At 56.3% G+C, this 17888-nt stretch overlaps 1 protein-coding gene across 2 annotated transcripts; it reads right to left on the bottom strand.

Moving 5' to 3' along the window:
* Nucleotides 1-859: 859 nt before the first annotated feature.
* On the bottom strand, nucleotides 860-17785 carry Vwce (von Willebrand factor C and EGF domains). Of its 2 annotated transcripts, XM_003465881.4 has the most exons (20): nucleotides 15704-17785; nucleotides 14896-14990; nucleotides 14723-14812; nucleotides 14373-14501; nucleotides 12894-13010; nucleotides 12468-12584; nucleotides 11991-12119; nucleotides 11093-11484; nucleotides 10924-11017; nucleotides 9801-9883; nucleotides 8443-8530; nucleotides 7530-7615; nucleotides 6863-6980; nucleotides 6485-6570; nucleotides 5198-5294; nucleotides 4620-4702; nucleotides 3719-3809; nucleotides 3566-3648; nucleotides 3390-3486; nucleotides 860-1546 (listed from the first exon to the last, which is right to left on the bottom strand). In XM_003465881.4, exons 1-20 carry the CDS (start codon nucleotides 15823-15825, stop codon nucleotides 1104-1106), a joined length of 2640 nt encoding a protein of 879 aa, XP_003465929.2. In that variant the 5' UTR covers nucleotides 15826-17785; the 3' UTR covers nucleotides 860-1103. The 2 variants fall into 2 exon arrangements, with proteins under 2 accessions (XP_003465929.2, XP_063084310.1); XM_063228240.1 differs by having other exon boundaries at nucleotides 10924-11484.
* Between the last annotated feature and the right edge of the window lie 103 nt (nucleotides 17786-17888).

The following is a 17888-nucleotide window of genomic DNA, read 5'->3' as shown; positions in this document are numbered from 1 at the left end:
ACCTGAGATAGAGCAGCCATGATATTGGGACCCAAGCTGCTGAGGCCCTGGGCCAGTTCAGGTTGAGCACTTATCTCCAGGACCCCCAGCCCACCCTGATGACAGATGGACAGAGGACAGGCAGGAGCCGCAAATGTCAGGCCCACAGACAAAGCGAGTTCCCCCTGAGTCTAATTCTCAGAGCCTCCCCAGAGTCCCGGTGCCATTGCTGCCTCCAAGGGGTGGGGCTGGCTCTGAGCCCCATACTCAGTCCAGGCAATGGCTCCGGCCCAGCCCAAGGTCCTAGAAACTGCTCAGTGGGGCCCTGTTGCATGTGCACAGGAGCCACAGGCACAGAGCAAGGCTCTCCAGGGAGGACACAGGGATGGGCCAGGTCCTCGCAGAGCGTGATTGTGGCCAGGTCACTAATGCAGGTTCGACTCCTGGCCGAGGCCACCAGGACAGTTCCTTCAAGGGCAGCAGAAGGTCAGAAACCCCACTGCCCAGTGAGGGGCTAAGCCCAGCCTCAGTCCGACCCTCGGTCCCATCCCAAATGGTGAGGCTTTCCACATACACCGTTGCTCAGCTGACACCCTAGGTAACCTGCATATGAGGAACTGGACAAGTCCAGTCCCAGGTAGGATTGCACCAGACAGTGGCACCATCTCCACACTCCACACTGAAGCTCCGCTGGAACCCGGGACTGAAACTTCCTCCGTAACACTCACCCAGACTCTATCTCCAGGCCTGCTTGGGGTACCTAGGGAAGGTCCCCTTAAGAAGCCACTGTTTGCCTCCTACTGCAGAGCCATCCCACAGCCCAGCAGGGCTCCATCCCCTGGGGACTGGGCAGGGGCCACAGAAGGGGTGAGGCAGCTAATGAGATTGAGACTGTTTAATCAGGGCACTGGGGTGGGGACAGTGACCTCTCACAATTCAGGGCCCTGCCTTCCTCCAAAGCCAGCAGGTGGCAGTCCTGTGGCCCAAGGAGGAAGGATCTGGCAGGCAACGCTGATCCGCTGATCCGTCTCTCACGCAGGATACCTGGGCAGGGACCGCACTGCCCCGCGGATCTCCCCTGACTCTCAGTGGCCTCCATCCATAATCCCTAGGCCAGGGGCCTCTCAGAGCAGGGGTTCCTCCTTCCGGGGCATCCCCATGGAGGGCTGCTGGGGCCCAGGGTGTCTGGTGGCCTCTGAGGCTGCAGAGAGCCCTTGAGGCTGGAGCAGGGTGGCAGGAGTCTTGGTGGGGCTAGGGACCTGAATGGTCAGGAGCTGGGCTCCCAAGGTGGGAAGGGGACGCTCTAGAGAAGCAGGAGGTAGTGAGGAGCGCGGAGGCACCTGGAAGGAGCCAGGTCTCCTTGGGACAAGGACCCCAGCTCCCCAGCGGGGCGCAGGCTCAGGCAGCATTCCAGATGCGTTGGCCCCTGAGAGCTGCCTGTGCAACTGGAGCACAGGCTGAGGTGGGGGCGCGGTGGGGGGCCTGGGACAAGTCCTGCAGGGGACAAGGACCTCAGCATCTCTGGGAGCCAACAGCCCCGGCTTATCATCCAGTGGGCGCAGGGAACCTGGGGGGACAGGAAGCAGACACTGGGTTTTCTGTCCAGGGCTGAGGCAGCTCTGGGACAGGCAGAGGCACAGATGCAGTTTTCGAGGTACCTCAGCAGGCCTGTGACAGAGTCCCAGTAGCCGCAGACCCAACAGCCTTGCCCAGGTCCCTGTAGGCCCACACTCCTGTGTCCTCAGCCTCAGACAGTGGAAAAGCCCCACCAGTTCAAACACCTGGCAGAGCCACACAGCAGTATGGATTCTCCCACCAGGTGTGGGAGCCAATGTCTTGGTGGCAGCCATCCATGGAATTGGGCAACAGATGCGAGTGCTGAACCCTCTCTGATTTCCTGTGGGCCTAGAACATTCTCTAAAAATCTATGTTAAAAAATAAAAATCTGAAGCCGGTGTGGTGGCACATGCCTGTCATCCCAGCACTTGGGAGGCTGAGGCTGGGGGATTTTTGCAAGTTCGAGACCAGCCTGGTCTACAAAGTGAGCTCAAGACCAGCCTGAATTGCATAGTGAGACCCTGTCTCAAAAAGATAAAAATAAATAAAATAAATAAAAATTAAAATCTACATAAAAGTGCTCACTTAGGGCCACATGGTAGCCTAGCGGCAGAGTTCTCAGGCCCTGGGTTCATCACAGCACCAAAAAAACAGTGGTTTGTTTTGTTTTGTTTTGCTGTTTCATTTTTTGAAGCCTCAGCCTAGAGCCCAGCACAGTTATAGGGAAAAAACAAATGCAAGAAAGAAGTCAGAAGAAGTCAGAGACGCGTGGAAGAAGAAATGGAGTTCCGGGAGAGCTGTGCCTGTGCGGAGGGCACCCTCAGCGCGGAGTGGTGGGCTCGGCTCAGGTGCTCAGAGAAGCTCAGCCTCCACCAGGAGGAAGATTGGGCCAAGAGCAGTACTGTGACTGGCATCACCTGGTCCAGCAAAGTCTGGAGAGACCTCAGTTACCCAGTGAGGGACTGGGACCTCCTGACACCTCCTGAAAAGGTTCTTGTTCCTCCCATGGACCCCTGCTGTGTACCTCACTTACCCACTAGATCAACGTAGATCAATGCTACCTAAACTGCACTACCTGTGATCTCATTGACTGGGCAGAGCTTTGACCCACATCTTACCCACCTCATGATTTTGCTCTGTAAAACCTTCTCTGAGAAGTGGGGACACCACTTTCAGGTCCCCTCCTGTCCCTCAGGAGCTGTGTCTCTCTCAGTAAATTTCTCCTACTCTTAACCTGTTGTTCTTTAGAATTCATTGTTTACTTGTGGGGAACACAAACCCGGCGCCTCTGACAGCCGGCAAGTTGGGAGTTATATATTTCCCAGTATCAAAAGCAGCCACATCTGAGGCATGCATAGACCCAGCTTTCTTGGGAAAGCTGGAACTCCGAGATGCTTTGGAGGATGCAGGAGCCACCTCCATTACCAGATCCTCCTCCTTTAGGAGCCCTGCCAGGGTTCATTGTGGGAAAGGCCATTAGTATTGATACCCTAAGGCTGACTGCTCACTCTCCATCAACCACTAGTCCCAACCCACCCATCCCCAATTCTGGGGATTAAACCTTGGGCCTTGGCACTGAGCTGCAAGCTCAGTCCTTTATTATTTTTTACTTAGAGACAGGTCTTGCTAAGTTGCCCAGGTCAATCTTCAACATGCAGTCCTCCTGCCTCAGCCTTCCAGAGTGCTGGAAAGTTAGATGCACATGAGACCAGAGGAGTCAGGCCCCAGTGGGCTGCAGAGCCCCAGCAAGCCATGCTCCCTTTCTGGGCTGGGATTCTCCCCAGCAGCTCTCCACCAACTTGGCTTTGAGAGGAAAACCCAGGTAGGAGGTGTCGGGGGACCCTGCCGCTCACCTGAGCAGGGGGCACAGCAGTCTCCAGCAGGGACGTGCGGGGCAGCATCAGTGCAGACCAGTGGGCAGGGGACCCTCTCACAGCTCACCTCTCCCAGCTGAAAAAGCAGAGACAGTCATGAGGAGTGTGGGCAAAGACAGGCACCAGCTCACACATGCATGGTGTGCTTGGCTCACCTGGCAGGTGCAGCGTGTACAGGGCTCATCATCTAGCACAAACACCTGGCCGTTAGCCACCTTCCTGCCCTCATAGTTGCAGTCTGGGGAGCACAGGAGGCAGCATGAGGACCCGGCCCCACGGAGCCCGGGACGGAGGCCAGCCCCACTCACCATGGCACACGGGGCAGCACTCGCCATCAGGGTGGAAGGGGTAGGTACAGGCAATTGGGCAGTCCACAGGCGAGCAGGCCACAGACCCAAGCTGTGGACACAGCGATGCTGGCACCAGTGCTCGGGCAGCAGTGCTCGGGCAGCAGTGCCAGGGAGACATCGGGGCAGGAGTAGCCTTTGCTCCATGTCATCCTGCTAGGGCATAGGCCTCAGAAGTGCAAAGGGCTGGCTGCGTCCACAAGCTCTGCTATCAGCAGGGACCTGCTCACCAAATGCCCCAGGGACTGTGGGGAATGGTGAGCCCTGGGGACTGGAACCAGGTGGCCAGGGCTCAGAGGCACAGGCCCAGGTCCACCCTGCATGATACAGCCAGAGAACAAGCAGACCTGAGGGCTGCTGGACCCAGTGCACAACCGGAGTTCATAAACGAGATGCCAGCACCCAACGGACCCAAGGGACCATTGGCCCTACATTTCACAATCTTTGGAAGGCCTTGTCTCCTTCCTGCTTGCCCACATAAGCCATGGTGAGAGGTGACAGGACTTTCCATTCTGCCCTAGACCCGCTGCACCCAGTCACCCCCACACAGGGTTCTGGAAGAACCCCATGGTTTAGTGGGCACTGAGACCAACCAGCCAAGGAGCTCCTAAAGAGCAGGGCACTGGTGCCCCCACCTGAAGAAGGTCCAGGGCACACAAGGCTCCCAAGCTGACATTTGGGAAAGAAGCTGGCACCACCAGCAGGAGCCCCAGGCCACACTCCAGGCCAAGTGCCACTCTTTGGACTGTCCTGCTTAACGCAGCATGTGGACACTGGCTAAGATTCACCCCACGCATCCAGAGGGACAATGAGCATCTGAGATCCAGGAGCTGCTCGGTTTCCGATACAGGCAGGTGCGTACCAGACAGATGCAGCTGAGGCATGGGTCGAGCGCTGAGGGGAAGGTCTCATTGTTATAGAAGACCCGGCCAGTGTAGGTGCAGCCTGCAAACGGGGCACATAGTGAGCAGGAACCGGTGGACAGCGGGGCAGAGACTGGAGCTTATGTGAGCAGCAAGTATCAGGCTGTGCTGCCCCCAGCACCGGCTTCGGCTGGGGACTACAGGGATTGCATGACAGGGTCTCAGGTGCAGTGGACCAGTACACACACGGTCTCCTCTCATCATCTCCCCCTGCACTAGCTCTCTGACTCCTGGTACCCCCAGGCACAAGCTAAGGTGCCATTTTGACCCCAGATGCCACCGTGATGACATCATAGGCTGGCAAGCAGAAAAGTGGGTGATGCAGGAACAAAATTCATCTAAAAAACATTAGGTAAATATTTTTCATTTTTTTGTTTTGTTTTGTTTTTTTCTCCTCTGTGAAGTGGCATGACTGAGGTCTCTGGGGTCTGTCAGGAGATGATGCACAGAGAAGCCTGGCAAGGCCGTCCGGACCCAGAACCCCTGAGAATCACAGCTGGAGCAGTGTGGGAATTACCTGCTGAGCAGTCAGGGCAGCACTGCCCCGGGATCCGGATGGGGTGTGGACAGGAGTCCACACAGTCCGTCCTCCTGCAGCTCACCGAGCCATCTGCCTAAGGAAGGGATTCACCCAGACCTTGCCGGCTTGGCCCCACTTCCCAGCCCAAAGAAGGGCAGCACACATAACCAGGGGCAGTGGGTCCTGCAGCAGGGGCCCGGGCCTTCCCAGAGGAGTCCACACAGCTCTGCAGGGGCACTGGGTGTGAGTTCTGGTCCCCCGGCCTCCTGTGCCTCTGCAGCAGCAGCCAAAAGCCACCTGTCACTCAAGCCACATTCTTCCCTCTGTGCTCTTAGCCCCTGGGCCACCCCAAACCTATCTGAACTGGAAAACATCCCACTAGAAATATCCACTTCAGAAAGACCAAACTTCTGTACAAGGTTCCCCTCTCCCTCTCTTTCTCTTTCCTCCTGTCCTCATCTCATTTCTCTGTTTTTAAAAATCTGAATGTTCGCTGGGTGTGGTGGCTCACGCCTGTAATCCCAGCACTCGGGGAGGCTGAAGTGGGAGGATCGTTGGGAGATCAAGACAAGCCTGGGCTACAAAGTGAGTTCAAGGCCTGCCCAAACTGCATAGTGAGACCCCATCTCAAAGAAGACAAAAAAAAAAAAAAAAAAGAAGGAAAGAAAATCTGAATGTTCATGATCCTTTCTTCTACTCTCTTGTAAAACAAGTGCCAAAATTATCAGCATGGGAGAGAAGCCACCTGTGTGGGGGTTGGCCTCTAACTCCCACAAAGCAAGCAAGCTTGTTAAGGGCCTGAGGCAGGAATATTACAGGTTCATGGCCAGCCTGAGCAATAGAACCAGACTCTGTTTCAAATAAAAACGTGAAGACTGGCTGGGGTGGAGCTTAGCAGCCCAGCAATGGGACTCATGCACAAGGACTGTGTTTGAGCCTGGTGCCACAAAAACACATTCAGGCCAAGTTTCTCACACACATGTGCAGAGAATGTTGGGATCTAAGCCTGGGACCCTGCGGAACTGAAGTGGCCTCTAGGGGTGCCCAGGGCACCACTGTCCAGGACCCCATCCTGGAGAAGCAGAAAGGAAGCTAAGGAGCCGCCACAGTGCATAGTGAGAGGCACAGCCACCCTCTTGGGGTGTGGCAGCTTCTCCGGGCCCAGGAGTCCCTGCCTGGCCCCACTTTAGAGCCCAGAAGGCCCCAGGTGCCTCACAAACAGCTTGGGGGAGGGGTGCAAATGGGCAGCAGGAAGCAGCTACAGGCAGGCAGGCTGTCATTCACCTGGCAGATGCACAACTCACAGGGGTCACCGGGTGACCAGACCTGTCCCACTGGAAACTCAGCCCCGCTGTCATCCAGGGAGCAGCCTGGTGGGGGAAGGGGAAGGCAGTGGGTGAGAGGTGAGGGTGGCGCTCATGCTCCAGATACACGCAGATGGCAACAGGCAAGCAGATACTCCTGCTGTGCACACACATATGCACACACGTGCGCACGCACATGGCATTGCTAGTCTCGCCTGCTCAGGCACACGCACACATTCACAGGTACACAACACACACACATGCACAGGTACACACAGGCATAAACATGCACACACACACATGCACATGGTGTTGCCCGTCTCGCCCACCAGGCCCACCCCTCCCACCACCGCCTCACCTGAGTGGGGCGTGGGCTCTCGACAAGTAAAACAGCACTGGCCAGGACCTAGATGCCACTCCTCCCGGGGACAATCCAGCTCAGGACACGGTGTGAAGGAGCAGGTCACCTCCCCATGCTGGAAGGCAGTAGGGTCAAGGATGCTGAGGGCTCCATAGGGACCCCAGCCTGGCTACCACCCCTGGCCTAACCTGCACCCCTTCCATCTGCTCCCATCCACCCACACAGTCACCCCCCTGCACTGCCCCTGCACCAGGGATGTCCCAGCACCAAGCCACAGCCTCTGCACCCACAAGCCTGCCCACGACAGCAGTGCTCCACCCGCAACTACCATGTCCCCCTAGCTGTCCTGGCTCCTGGCTGGTGGTTCTCTGGGTGCAGAGGATGCAGAGATTCTGTCTGCTTTGGCCACACCTCCTCTCTCCTACCAGGTCCCCACCTCTCTGAGAGGCCACATCCCTGTCCCTCTGAGGTCCAGGAGGCTGGGACCTGCTGGTACTCAGCCCCCACTTTGCCTACTGCAGCATCCAGATGCTGCCGGGTCCTGTCCCCTGCGCAGGCACTGCCACAGCCATGCCCAGGCTGGACCCTGAGGGCACCCTGTCCCACAGGGCAGCCAGCTTTCCCATCACCCCAAGACACAGCAGCTAGGGCTCAGCCACCCTACCTGGCAAACGCAGGTGGTGCAGTCATCACCAGCCCCGCTGAACACAGCCCCCTCCACATACCAGCGGCCACGGAAATGACACCGCACTGCAGGAAAGCAGGAGACACACAGCCCAGATCTCAGCAGCACCTTCATCAGCCAAGCAGCCCAGGATGTTTCCCTATTACTTAGCCAGAATCTATTTGTTTGGGGGGTTTTTCCAGAATCTAAGGTGGAAAATAAAAAGGGCTGGGGAAGCTGGGCATGGTGGCACATGCTTGTAATCCCTGCACTCGGAAGGCTGAGGCAGAAGGCTCATCGAGAGTTTGAGACAGGCCTGGGCTCCAAAGTGAGCTCAAAGCCAACCTGAACTGCATAGTGAGACCCTGTGTCAAAAAACCACACGTGGGGGCTGGGGATTTAGCTCAGCGGCATAAGCACCTGTCTTGTAAAGCAGGCAGTCATGAGTTCGATCCCCGGTACCGATAAAAAGGAAAAAGACAAAAAAAAAAAAAAAAAAAAACCACATGCAAAAAATTAGGGCTGGAGATGCAGCTCAGTGCAAAACTCAACCCCTGCTACTACAAAACAACAATAGCAATAACAATATAACATGTAAAAGTTAAGAAAAAAATATTTTAAAAAAACATTAGCTTTGAAATTACTTGGCTCCACTGCTAACTGGCTGGCAATGACGGGACCATTCTGAGCCTAAGTGTCCTCATCCAAATGAGGGAACAAAACGGAGGTGACACAGGATTGGAGATGCCCCCCAACAGGACTTGGGGTGGCAGGGACATCCAGTCACCTGGGGACTGAATGGTCAGGGCAGAACAGAGATCCAGCTGCCATGTCTACCCGGAACAAGTGGCCCTGACAGAAACAGCCTTCCCTGTGCGGCAGGGAAAGGCACAGGGGCCCCAGGGCCACTCACCCGGGGCGCAAGCACAGCAATCCGGCTTCGGGGCCGCCTCGCAGGGGCCAGGGGGACACTCGGGGGAGATGCAGGACACATTCCCAGCCTGTACAGACATGGAGGAGACAGAGCGGAGACAGGGCTGGGACGGGGGGCCACGGAGCTGTCCCCAGCATAAACCAGCTACCTGTGCCATGCCTGCCTGCCAGGAAGTGCCCAGGGAAGCCATGCTTCACGGCTCATCTCTGGGGCTCCTGCCAGCAGGTTCCTCCACCAGTGGGGCCTGTCCCCTGTCACTTGAGATGCCCCAACCAGAAAGTGGGAAGGGTTCAGGGGCCTGGCCACTCCATAGGGAGCCATGGCCTGAGGGGCTGTTACAGGCTGGTTGAAGCAACAAATTTTTTTAAAATTCTAAAAATGTGACATTAAGCCAGGGATGGTAGTGCATGCCTATGATCCAAGTACCCAGAAGGCTGAAGCAGGAGGATTGACAAGAGTTTGAGGCCAATCTGGGCTACACAGTCATGGGTTCTGCCATCAAAGCCAGGCCAAGAGCCACTTTTAAAGGTAGGCAGAGGGTGGCAGAGGGAGGTGGTGGCCAGCGCTGGGCTCAAGACTCAGACCTCAGCCCAAGTCCCTGGAGGAATGGGGATGGGAAAGCTGGCCCTGCAGATGTGAGACCATGGGGCAGAGATGAGTTCTGTGATGGTGTACAGTCACCTCTGCAGGACAGAGCAGTGTCCAGTTCTGGTTGGAGCACAGTAGGTGATTACCAACCACGCCTGGGAGATTGACCCTGCCAAAAGCAAAACACCAAGCCAGGAAAGGTGGCAAACACCTGCAACCCCAGTTACCCAGGAGGCTGAGGTAAGATGGCATTCAAGCCCAGTCTTGGCCACTTAACAAGAGCTTGTCTCAAAATAACAAATGTAAATGGGGTGAGGCTACATTTCAATGCAAAGGCCCTGGGTTTAATCTCCAGAATCACAAAAAACAAAAACCTCTTGGCAAGCTGAAGGTGATAATGAGCCTTCTCCCTCCCAAATGCAGCTACACTTATCACAGGGGCAAATCTTTGGCCTGAGAGAGCAGCCTCAAGGAGGGGATAAGTTGGGGAGGGAGAGGTTGGGAACTGTGACTCCCTCACCTTCCCACAGCCTGTGCCCCAGACTCCTGTTCCAGTTCCCAGCTTCATTTCCCCCACTTTTTCAATTCCCCAGGTTGGTTCTGATCCAAACCCGCAACCCACAACTTAAGAGGGCTCCCCAAGAAGATCAGCTCCCTCTAACACCCAGCTCCTCCACCTACTCCAAAATCCCAGCCAGCTCTGAAGATCAGGAAAACCCTGCATGAATTGGGGACCCAGTGATGCTTACCAGACAGACGCAGACAGTGCAGTTCTCACCAGGAGGTGAAAATACATCCCCTTCCATCCACACTGTGCCACCGTAGAAGCAGCCTATAAGAGGCAGCAGAGGGGTGGTCAGCTATGTGAAACCCCTGGCTGGTGGAGCCTTATCACTCAGTCCCAACGCCCACAAGGTACACAGGCAAACAGGTGTATGGTCTTAGGACCCTAGGGGTGACCAGAAATCATCCATCCTCAAGGGCCTGGGGCCCTCACAGCCACCAGCATGTGGACAGCACAGCATTTCCATCCCACCAAGCAGGACAGACAGAGGACACCTGTGCCCTCACTGAGCTGCTACCTCAGTTTCCTGAGTAGCCTTCAGCAGGTCACCGAGCCCTTCCACCACTGACATTTCCATCTTGAAATAGAAACACCAGCACACACCCCACATGCTGAGGAAGTACTCGTGCCACAGGATTAGGCACCAGTGCTTCCTGCCCAAGGCTCAGTCAAAATGCACTTTTGGTTTGTGCTTGTTTTTTGTTGTTGCAGTGTTGGGAATGGTACCAAAGCCAAAATGTGCTTGTAAGTACTCTGCTAGCACCTCTCTCACTGCGGCTGCCTGCCTGCCTGGGCTCTCTGGAACCTTCCACTCAACTCTGTCACACAGGTACCTGCTGCAGGTCCCTGATGTCATGAGGGCCTCAGCAGCACGTGCAGAGCAGGGTGCATGGCCTGGAAGAAGGGCCAGGGAGGAACTAAAGCCCTTTCTTATACTAGCAACAGGGTATAAACAGAAAAGAAGGATGACGGGGGCCAGCCCAGAAGGAGAAGGGCCAGAATGGGGATGCAGGGAAACACAGATTGAATGAATGAATGAATGAATGAGTGAGTGAATAAGGGCTACAGCAGCCTAGACCAGTGATGGTCACAGCACAACCCCAGAGCAGCACATCCTTGGCCCCCACCTGCTGGGCAAGGGTGTCGAACAGCCCAGAGATCTGAGGATGGTAGCACTCCAGGTGATGGGAAGGTGCAGGCCAGCAGGAGATAGCCTCAGGATGAGGATGGCTGGGAGGAAACAGGACTGCCACACACGCACATACACACACATGCGTGCAGACACCCACACCCAGGCCAGCTCTTACCTGTGCAGGAGGGGCAGCACCCCCCATCCTGTGGGGGTGCTGGGTGGGAGCACATAGCCTCACATCTCATCTTCCCACAGGTCACCACCCCATCCTGGAAACACAACCAGGCGCTGCAGCCACCTCCAGGTGGTAGATTCCACAGTGGGCAGTGGGACCACATACCCACCTCACACCCACACTGCTTGCACGCAGGTGCAGCCCAGTGGCTCCCTGATGTGTAAAAGGCTCCCAGGTGCCAGCAGGGAGAGGGTCCAGGTGCAGGACTCTGGTCTTCAGAGTCAGGACGGGGAAAAGGCGTGCCCAGCGCCTTCCCTTGGGGGAGGGGAGGGGGTCCAAGGGTTCCCAGCAGTGAGGCAAGAGGCCCTGGAGTGACCATTGGGGTGGACAACAGCATCGTAGGGTCTGGAGGACGGGTGGCCCAGGCACCAGAAATGGGGCCATGGCCAAGGCTGTGTGCTGGGGACAGGCCAGGCTGGCCAGCCTCAGGAAGCAGCAAGGCTAACTCGGGAGGCCTGGGCTGCAGGATCGCCGAGGGTGCCAGCACCACCTTGGGCACAGCTGCAAGGGAAGCACAGGGTCTCCTGTAGGAGGAAGCAGGGCCTTAGGTCCTAAATTCCGCCCCCCAACACCTGACTCAGCAGAGTGGAGGGTGACCTGCAGGGACTGCAGCCAGACTCACAGGAAAAGCCTGGAGGGACACTGTGGCACAGAACCACAGCTCAAGCTTCACCTGCTTCCCGTCCAAGGAGACAGCTGAGCCCAAACTCTGACGCTAAACTTAATTGTAACACTAACAAACTCAGACCCTAACTTTAACTCTAACTCTAATCCTAACCTTATAACTAACCCTAACCCTAATCCTAACTAATCCTAACCATAGCCTCAGTTAACTTTAACCCTAACTAACCCCACAGGGTTCCTGCTCCACTGCAGCAACCTGGTTTTGTCCCTTGTCCCAATTCTGCAGTGGCTTCGGGGGCGGGGGTGTGGCATGGGATGTGGGCATTGTTAAAAATCGAAGGCAGGGCTAGGGTCCTAGGGCAGAGCCTCAGCCTGGAGCTCACCTTCACAGGACGTGCGGTCAGCTCGCAGTCTGAAGCCAGGTCTGCATGTGCACAGGAAACTGCCCACGGTGTTATGGCAGGAATGATGACAGACTCTCCTCTCCTGTGGCCTCCGACACTCGTTCACATCTGCGGGAGGGTCTGACTGCCTTGCACAGCCGGGGAACCCCTTCCTGTGCCCAGAGCCTGGGCAATCATGGACTCACCCCTCCAGGTGCAGAAACCCTTGGATGGTCCGAACAGCGACCCTGCCCAGAAAGGCTCGTAGATGCCTAGCTCTTAGGACACAGGACCCGCCTTGGCCCAGGTGTCTGGCCCATGCCTGGCATGCCATCCTGCCTCTGGACACATCTGCCAGCCAGCCAGACAGCAGGGTTTCTGTCTAAACAGGAGGAGCCAGGGCCCAGGGAGCTCCCTGGAAGGCATCCTGGAGAGGAGCAAGACAGCTGCACGGGATAGGGGCCACGGCCTGCTCACCCACACAGGAGTGTCGGTCGCGGTGGAGATGGAAGCCGGCATGGCAGGAGCACTGGTAGCTCCCCACACTGTTTCTGCATTTCTGCTGGCAGGGTGTCCCCAGGCACTCGTTCCTATCTGTGGGCACAAGATAAGGCTCACCCCTGTCCTCACTCCATTTGAGGTCCTGGTCCGGTCTGTGGCCCCGAGAGACTGCTCACAGCACTCAGGAGGCCTCCAGGCCCCATCTGGTAGCAGCTCCTTCTCCAATCTCACCTCAGGCCATGTCTTCCCTCTGCCCATGTCTCCTCCACCCTGATGCCTTTCAAGCACTGACTGCATTTCTCACTGCCCTGGCCAGCCTCAGTTTCCCCAGGTGTACCGTGGGGTGGCTCAGTGCTTCCTCAGAGGACCAGAGCTGGCCTCTTTCCTCCTCTGTCTGCTCACCTTGGCAGCTATGGCGGTCAGCAGCCAGCTGCATGCCTGGCCCACACTCGCACACAAACCCGCCCTCTGTGTTCATGCAGCGGCCCTCGCAGGAGGCGCTGAGACACTCGTCAATGTCTGAAAGAGAAAACTCTTGCACAGTTGGCTCTGGATCTGTCTGGGACCTGCACCTGCATCCCAGAACAGAAGAGTAGGCTCGCACTTGCAATCCTCCTGCCTCAGCCTCTTGAATTCTGGATTACAGGTGTACACCTGTAAGCCTAGTTTATGATCCTAATTTTAAAGACACACATATGTTGATGCCTTACATACACACCTGTATAAACATACAAACACATACACATCCAGAGAAAAATTCAGAGTACATGCTTCACATGTGGCATCATCTCTAAGTAGGATGTCTATTTTCCTCTTTCTATTCTTACTTTCCAAATGTTTTTAAATGAATTATCATTTGCTTTTCCTTTCAGAGGAAAAATATTGTTTTTACAAAGCTAAAACTACAAAAAGACCAGGTGCAGTATGCATACCTGCAAGCCTAGTTCCTTGGGATCTCAAAGTAGTAGGCTGAGCCCGGCAATTTTTTAGACCCTGTCTCAAAATGAAAACTAAGGGGCTGGGGATTTAGCTCAGTGGCTTAAGTGCCTGCCTTGCGAGTGGGCAGTCATGAGTTCAATCCCTGGTACCGATAAAAAATAAAAAAAAAGAAAACTAAAAAGTAAAAAGGACCTCAGCATAGCTCAGTGGTAGAGAAGAAAAAAAAAGAAACTCAAAGAAAGGTTTTACTGCTCTGCAAAGTCAAGAAATTGGTCACTGTGGCTGCCTCTGGAAAAGGTAACACATTTTGCCTACAGAAACTTTTTAAAAATCACAAACAACCAGGTGTGGTGCATGCCTGTAAGCTGAGGCAAGAGGATCACACAGTTGAGTAATTTACTGATTCTGTCTTTAAAAAAAAAAAAAAAAGGAGAGCTGGGAAGGTAACTCAGTGCAAGGACCAGGATTCTGTGACAAATAAAATAACACCTAAAAAAATACTTTTACAAAATAATTATGAGCTGAGTGTGATGGTGCATGTTTGCAATCCCAGAACTCAGGAGTCTGAGGAGGAGGATCACCTTGAGTTTCAGGCCAGCATGGGCTACATAGCAAAATTCTGTCTCAAAGAAATAAAAAATAATTATTGAGCCTCATCTTTCAAATGCCATTTTCCCAAGGAGTCTCCCTGCTCTGTGCCACAGCCCCCCACCCACAGCCTCGTGACACAAGGCATCCTGGTTCTGTGCACCATCCCAGTTCTTGTCCCTGTCCCCAGGTTCAGAAGCTCCACAACAGCAATGACCGATGCCCTGGCCCCAGTCCCTCGATAAATATTTGTGAAGCACTGGGAATGCCACAGCCTGGCCTGACCCAGCTGGCCCTGACCCCAGAGGCCATGGGGCCACAGTGTTCTCACCCCTCCCTGTGCCCTGGCCCCACCTGTGCACTGGACGCCCACGGTGGTCTCTGTCATCAAGAAGCCCACAGGGCACACTCGGGCCACTTCCTGACAGCCACCATGGTTGCAGGTCAGGTCACAGCCATACTCCCCGCAGGGCCCATGGGCATCTAAGCAGATGTGGCACTAGTAAGTCCAAAGTCAGGCCCAGAGACCCCAAGTCCTGCCCAGAGGGCATTCTGAGACAGCCGGGCCTGAGTTCAGCCCAGTTCCTCCCAGTTCTGTGACTCGGTCAACACAGTGCCCAGGCCTCCCCATGTATACCAAGGTCTGACAGGCACCCACTGCTTTGGCTCAGCATCCCCATCCCTGTCAGCTCTGGGGTTATTACCTGGGCAGGTGGCCCCTTGCTCCCCATCCACACAGGAGCAGACATTCGGTGCGATACAAACGCCACTCCCGCAGCCAAAGGAGCAGAGGGCTGAGGGAGAGATTCCGGTGAGGGGCTGGACAGCCACCGTCTGCCCCTGCACCAAGTAGGGCGGGTGTGTGGACAGCACTTACGCAGGGTACAGTGCCCGCTACCCATGGAGGGCGCCCAGCCCGGGCAGCAACCACTCCCGAGGACTGAGAGGCAGACGTGGGGGCCCAGGCGGCGCCTGTGGAGACACAGCCCTTGCCACTCCTGGGTGCCCTCCCTGCTGGGGGACAGGCAGCCAGGACACTGAAAGGGCAGGGAGATGGGCTCAACATGGGGAGGCCAGCGTCAAAAGTGGTGGGCAGGGCCTGTCCAGACATGGGCTTTTTCAGAGCACCCGCTCTGTGTGCCTGACACAGGGGACAGGGATGGATAGAGCTGAGACTGCTGTGTCCAGTACAATGTGCTATGGACAGGGGACCATGGATACTGAGAAGCATCCCTGGCCCAAGACCCTTCCTCTATCTGACACCATCAAGGCTGTGGGCAGCGTTGCCCCTTGCCTGACCCCTCCAAAAGCAGCCTAGTGGGAGTAGTGCTCTTGCAGGGACAGATGGGCCAGTAAAGTGGCAGGTGGCAATCACCCAGGAACCTGCAGGCTGGGACAGGTGGCAGGAGCTGTGGAAGGTGCCTGGGGCTGTAGCCACTTGCCAGGCCTCTGCCAAGGTCCCCGAATTCCAGCCCAGGCACCACCAGCCAAGCATTGTGTATGCTCTTCACTGTACTCTGCATTGTGCAACATCCTGGGGACTGAGTGGTAGCCCAGGGAGAGTCCTAGAGGGTACAGACTTGGGGAGCAGGGCAGGCCCCGCCCCCTGGGCCTCCTGTTCCCAACCCACCAGATCTAGGCATCCCCATCTCCAGGTCTCCTGCCCCCTAGCCCAGCACCCCTACCTCTCATTGGCAAAGGGCCCCGGCTGTGTCCTTCCAGAGGGGCCTCGGCCAGGCACCTCGGGCGGCAGAAGCAGGAGCAGGAGCATGGCACAGGTGGCCCCAACCAGCAACCTGGCTGGCATGGCCGGGACGGGGGTTCCCTCCTCCTGCAACCTCCTCCTGAGCAGCGCAGCACAGCCCTCCTGAGCCCAACACAAAATGTCGCACAATGTGCTGTGCTGCAGGCCAGGCAGGTGGAAGGGGGCAAAGATCGGGGACCCCGGGGCGGGGTTTCACTTGCACACCCCAGCAGGCTCAGAGTAGCTTCCTGTGGAGGGTGGCTGCTGAGGCCTGGTGACAAGCCTCCAGGACAGAGACGGGCCAGCACCATGGCCCCTCGGTTGGGAGAAGGTAGGTGCAGCTGCAACTAGAGCCGGGACCACCCACTGCCAGCTCATGGGTGGCCGAGCCACTGCTCCCTGGCCAGGGACACCTCTGGGCTCGACTCCACGGGTGTACAGCAGCAGGATCAGCACTGGAAGGCCCCAGACCCCTTGAGGGAGGACAGTAGAGTGGGCAAGAGCAGCTGGGAGAGGAGAGGGAAAGAGGACTGTCCCAACCACCCAGCTTGGCTGGTCAAGCACTGCAGCCCCAAGCTGAGGCTGCAGGGCTGTTCAGGCAGTGGCATGGTCTGCTCCCGGCCCATTTACCGTGTGTCCCACCCAGATAAGCCAGATTGTCTGGTACCACTGTCCACCAAGGTCCTTGATAGCAGCGGCCACTGAGATAGGACCCCAGCCTCTTCCCAATGTCCTGCCTGATGCTCAATGTCTGTGTTGGTCCAGGCCCATCTGCCGGGAAACCAGCAGAGCCCCAGATCTGATTCCCCAGGAAGCTTTGTCAGCTGCTCCAGCCTCCACCCCACAGAAGCCCTTCCCCAGTCGGCCCCTCCTCCAACCTCATGAGCTCCCCAATTGTGAGCCCTAGGGGGCAGCCCAAAGAATACCTGCCTTGCCATGCCACCCCCGTTGGGCATTGGTGCTGTGGGGACACTGCTGTCCCTTACGGGACCTTGGGCCTCACTTCGTCCCTCTTACTTGTTTGGCCCTGTCATCTTTTCCCCACCTCTCCAAGGCTTCCCAGACTGGCCCCAGGGTCCCTTCCTCTGAGGCTGTAGCCTCAGTCACCGAAGGGATCCCACCTTAAGGCAGAGGGTCCCAGCTGCTGGCTGTAGATGCCCCAGGTCCTCCATGTGTGTGTTTGTGTGTGAGTCGGAGGTGGAAGCTCTCTCAGAGGGGCGTGGCCATGTGGCAGCAGTGTTTCTATGGTGACTGGATTCAGTCCTAGTCCAGGGTGAGACTGCAAGAGCCAAACCAGCCATGCACTGGCCGGCCACTGCCCCAAACTCCAAACCAAGACCTAAGCCCCCAAGGCACACATCAGTGTGGGAACTGTACAGTCCAAGACTGAGTCTACAAACCATAACCTCAGAGCTGGCCCTGGCACAAGGCTGGCCTCTCCCATGCCAACCATGGCTTTGAGTTAAAATCCTGCCACTGAGTCTCAGCAAACTGTGATTTCCCATGCCAGTCCAAGAACAGGAGGAGCAAGAAAACAGGAATCACACCCACCCTGAGGAGCTCAGAGACCCCCAAATGGTGCTTCCTCATCCCTCCCAAGTTAAAATTTGAAACCAGTTTCCAACACATGAGGCTGCAATGTCTAGGGTCAACTGGACCCCACTGCAGGACAGACAGAGCTGCTTTTCTTCCCTCAGGGCCATGGCAATCATGTAGGCCACCCCAACCCACGAGCTGAAAGGGGAGGTACAGTGCTGGATGGAAAGGCAAACCTCTGACATGCCCAGCTCCTCCCCATATCCAAACCAGTCACTGCAGGTTCCTCTGTGAGGCCAGAGGGTGAACAATATAAACTCTGCAGGTGACTGGTGCTCCCTGGCCAGGGAATGAGGGCAAGGACAGGACAGCCCATTAGAGGGAACAGAATGGACGATTCCACAAAGATGACCACAGTAACCACTGAATTTTCAAAGCCTGCCACCCATCACCACCCCCACTCCCCTCAGAATTCCATGGAAACAATCATGTAGCAGAGGAAAAGTGTAAAAGTCATGTCCAAAGGCAAGGACAAGTGACATGGTGGCTGCAAGAAGCAGGGCTCCTGCCAGGTCTGCAGGGGACTAACG

Source organism: Cavia porcellus, unplaced genomic scaffold (assembly GCF_034190915.1).
Source record: "Cavia porcellus strain 051 isolate PalLab524CR breed Dunkin Hartley unplaced genomic scaffold, mCavPor4.1 scaffold_17, whole genome shotgun sequence".
NCBI lineage: Eukaryota > Metazoa > Chordata > Mammalia > Rodentia > Caviidae > Cavia > Cavia porcellus.
Note: the sequence above shows the minus strand (reverse complement) of the source record. Positions and strands in the feature narration are given on the sequence as shown.

Excerpts from the sequence above, each read along its gene's own strand:
- Vwce (XM_063228240.1), bottom strand. The coding sequence starts at position 15,825 with ATGCCAGCCAGGTTGCTGGTTGGGGCCACCTGTGCCATGCTCCTGCTC. Across the intron at positions 4,703-5,197 it reads CTGCCCTGACTGCTCAGCAG|GCTGCACCTACACTGGCCGG; the intron begins GTAATTCCCACA and ends CCCCGTTTGCAG. Across the intron at positions 3,487-3,565 it reads GTACACGCTGCACCTGCCAG|CTGGGAGAGGTGAGCTGTGA; the intron begins GTGAGCCAAGCA and ends CTGCTTTTTCAG.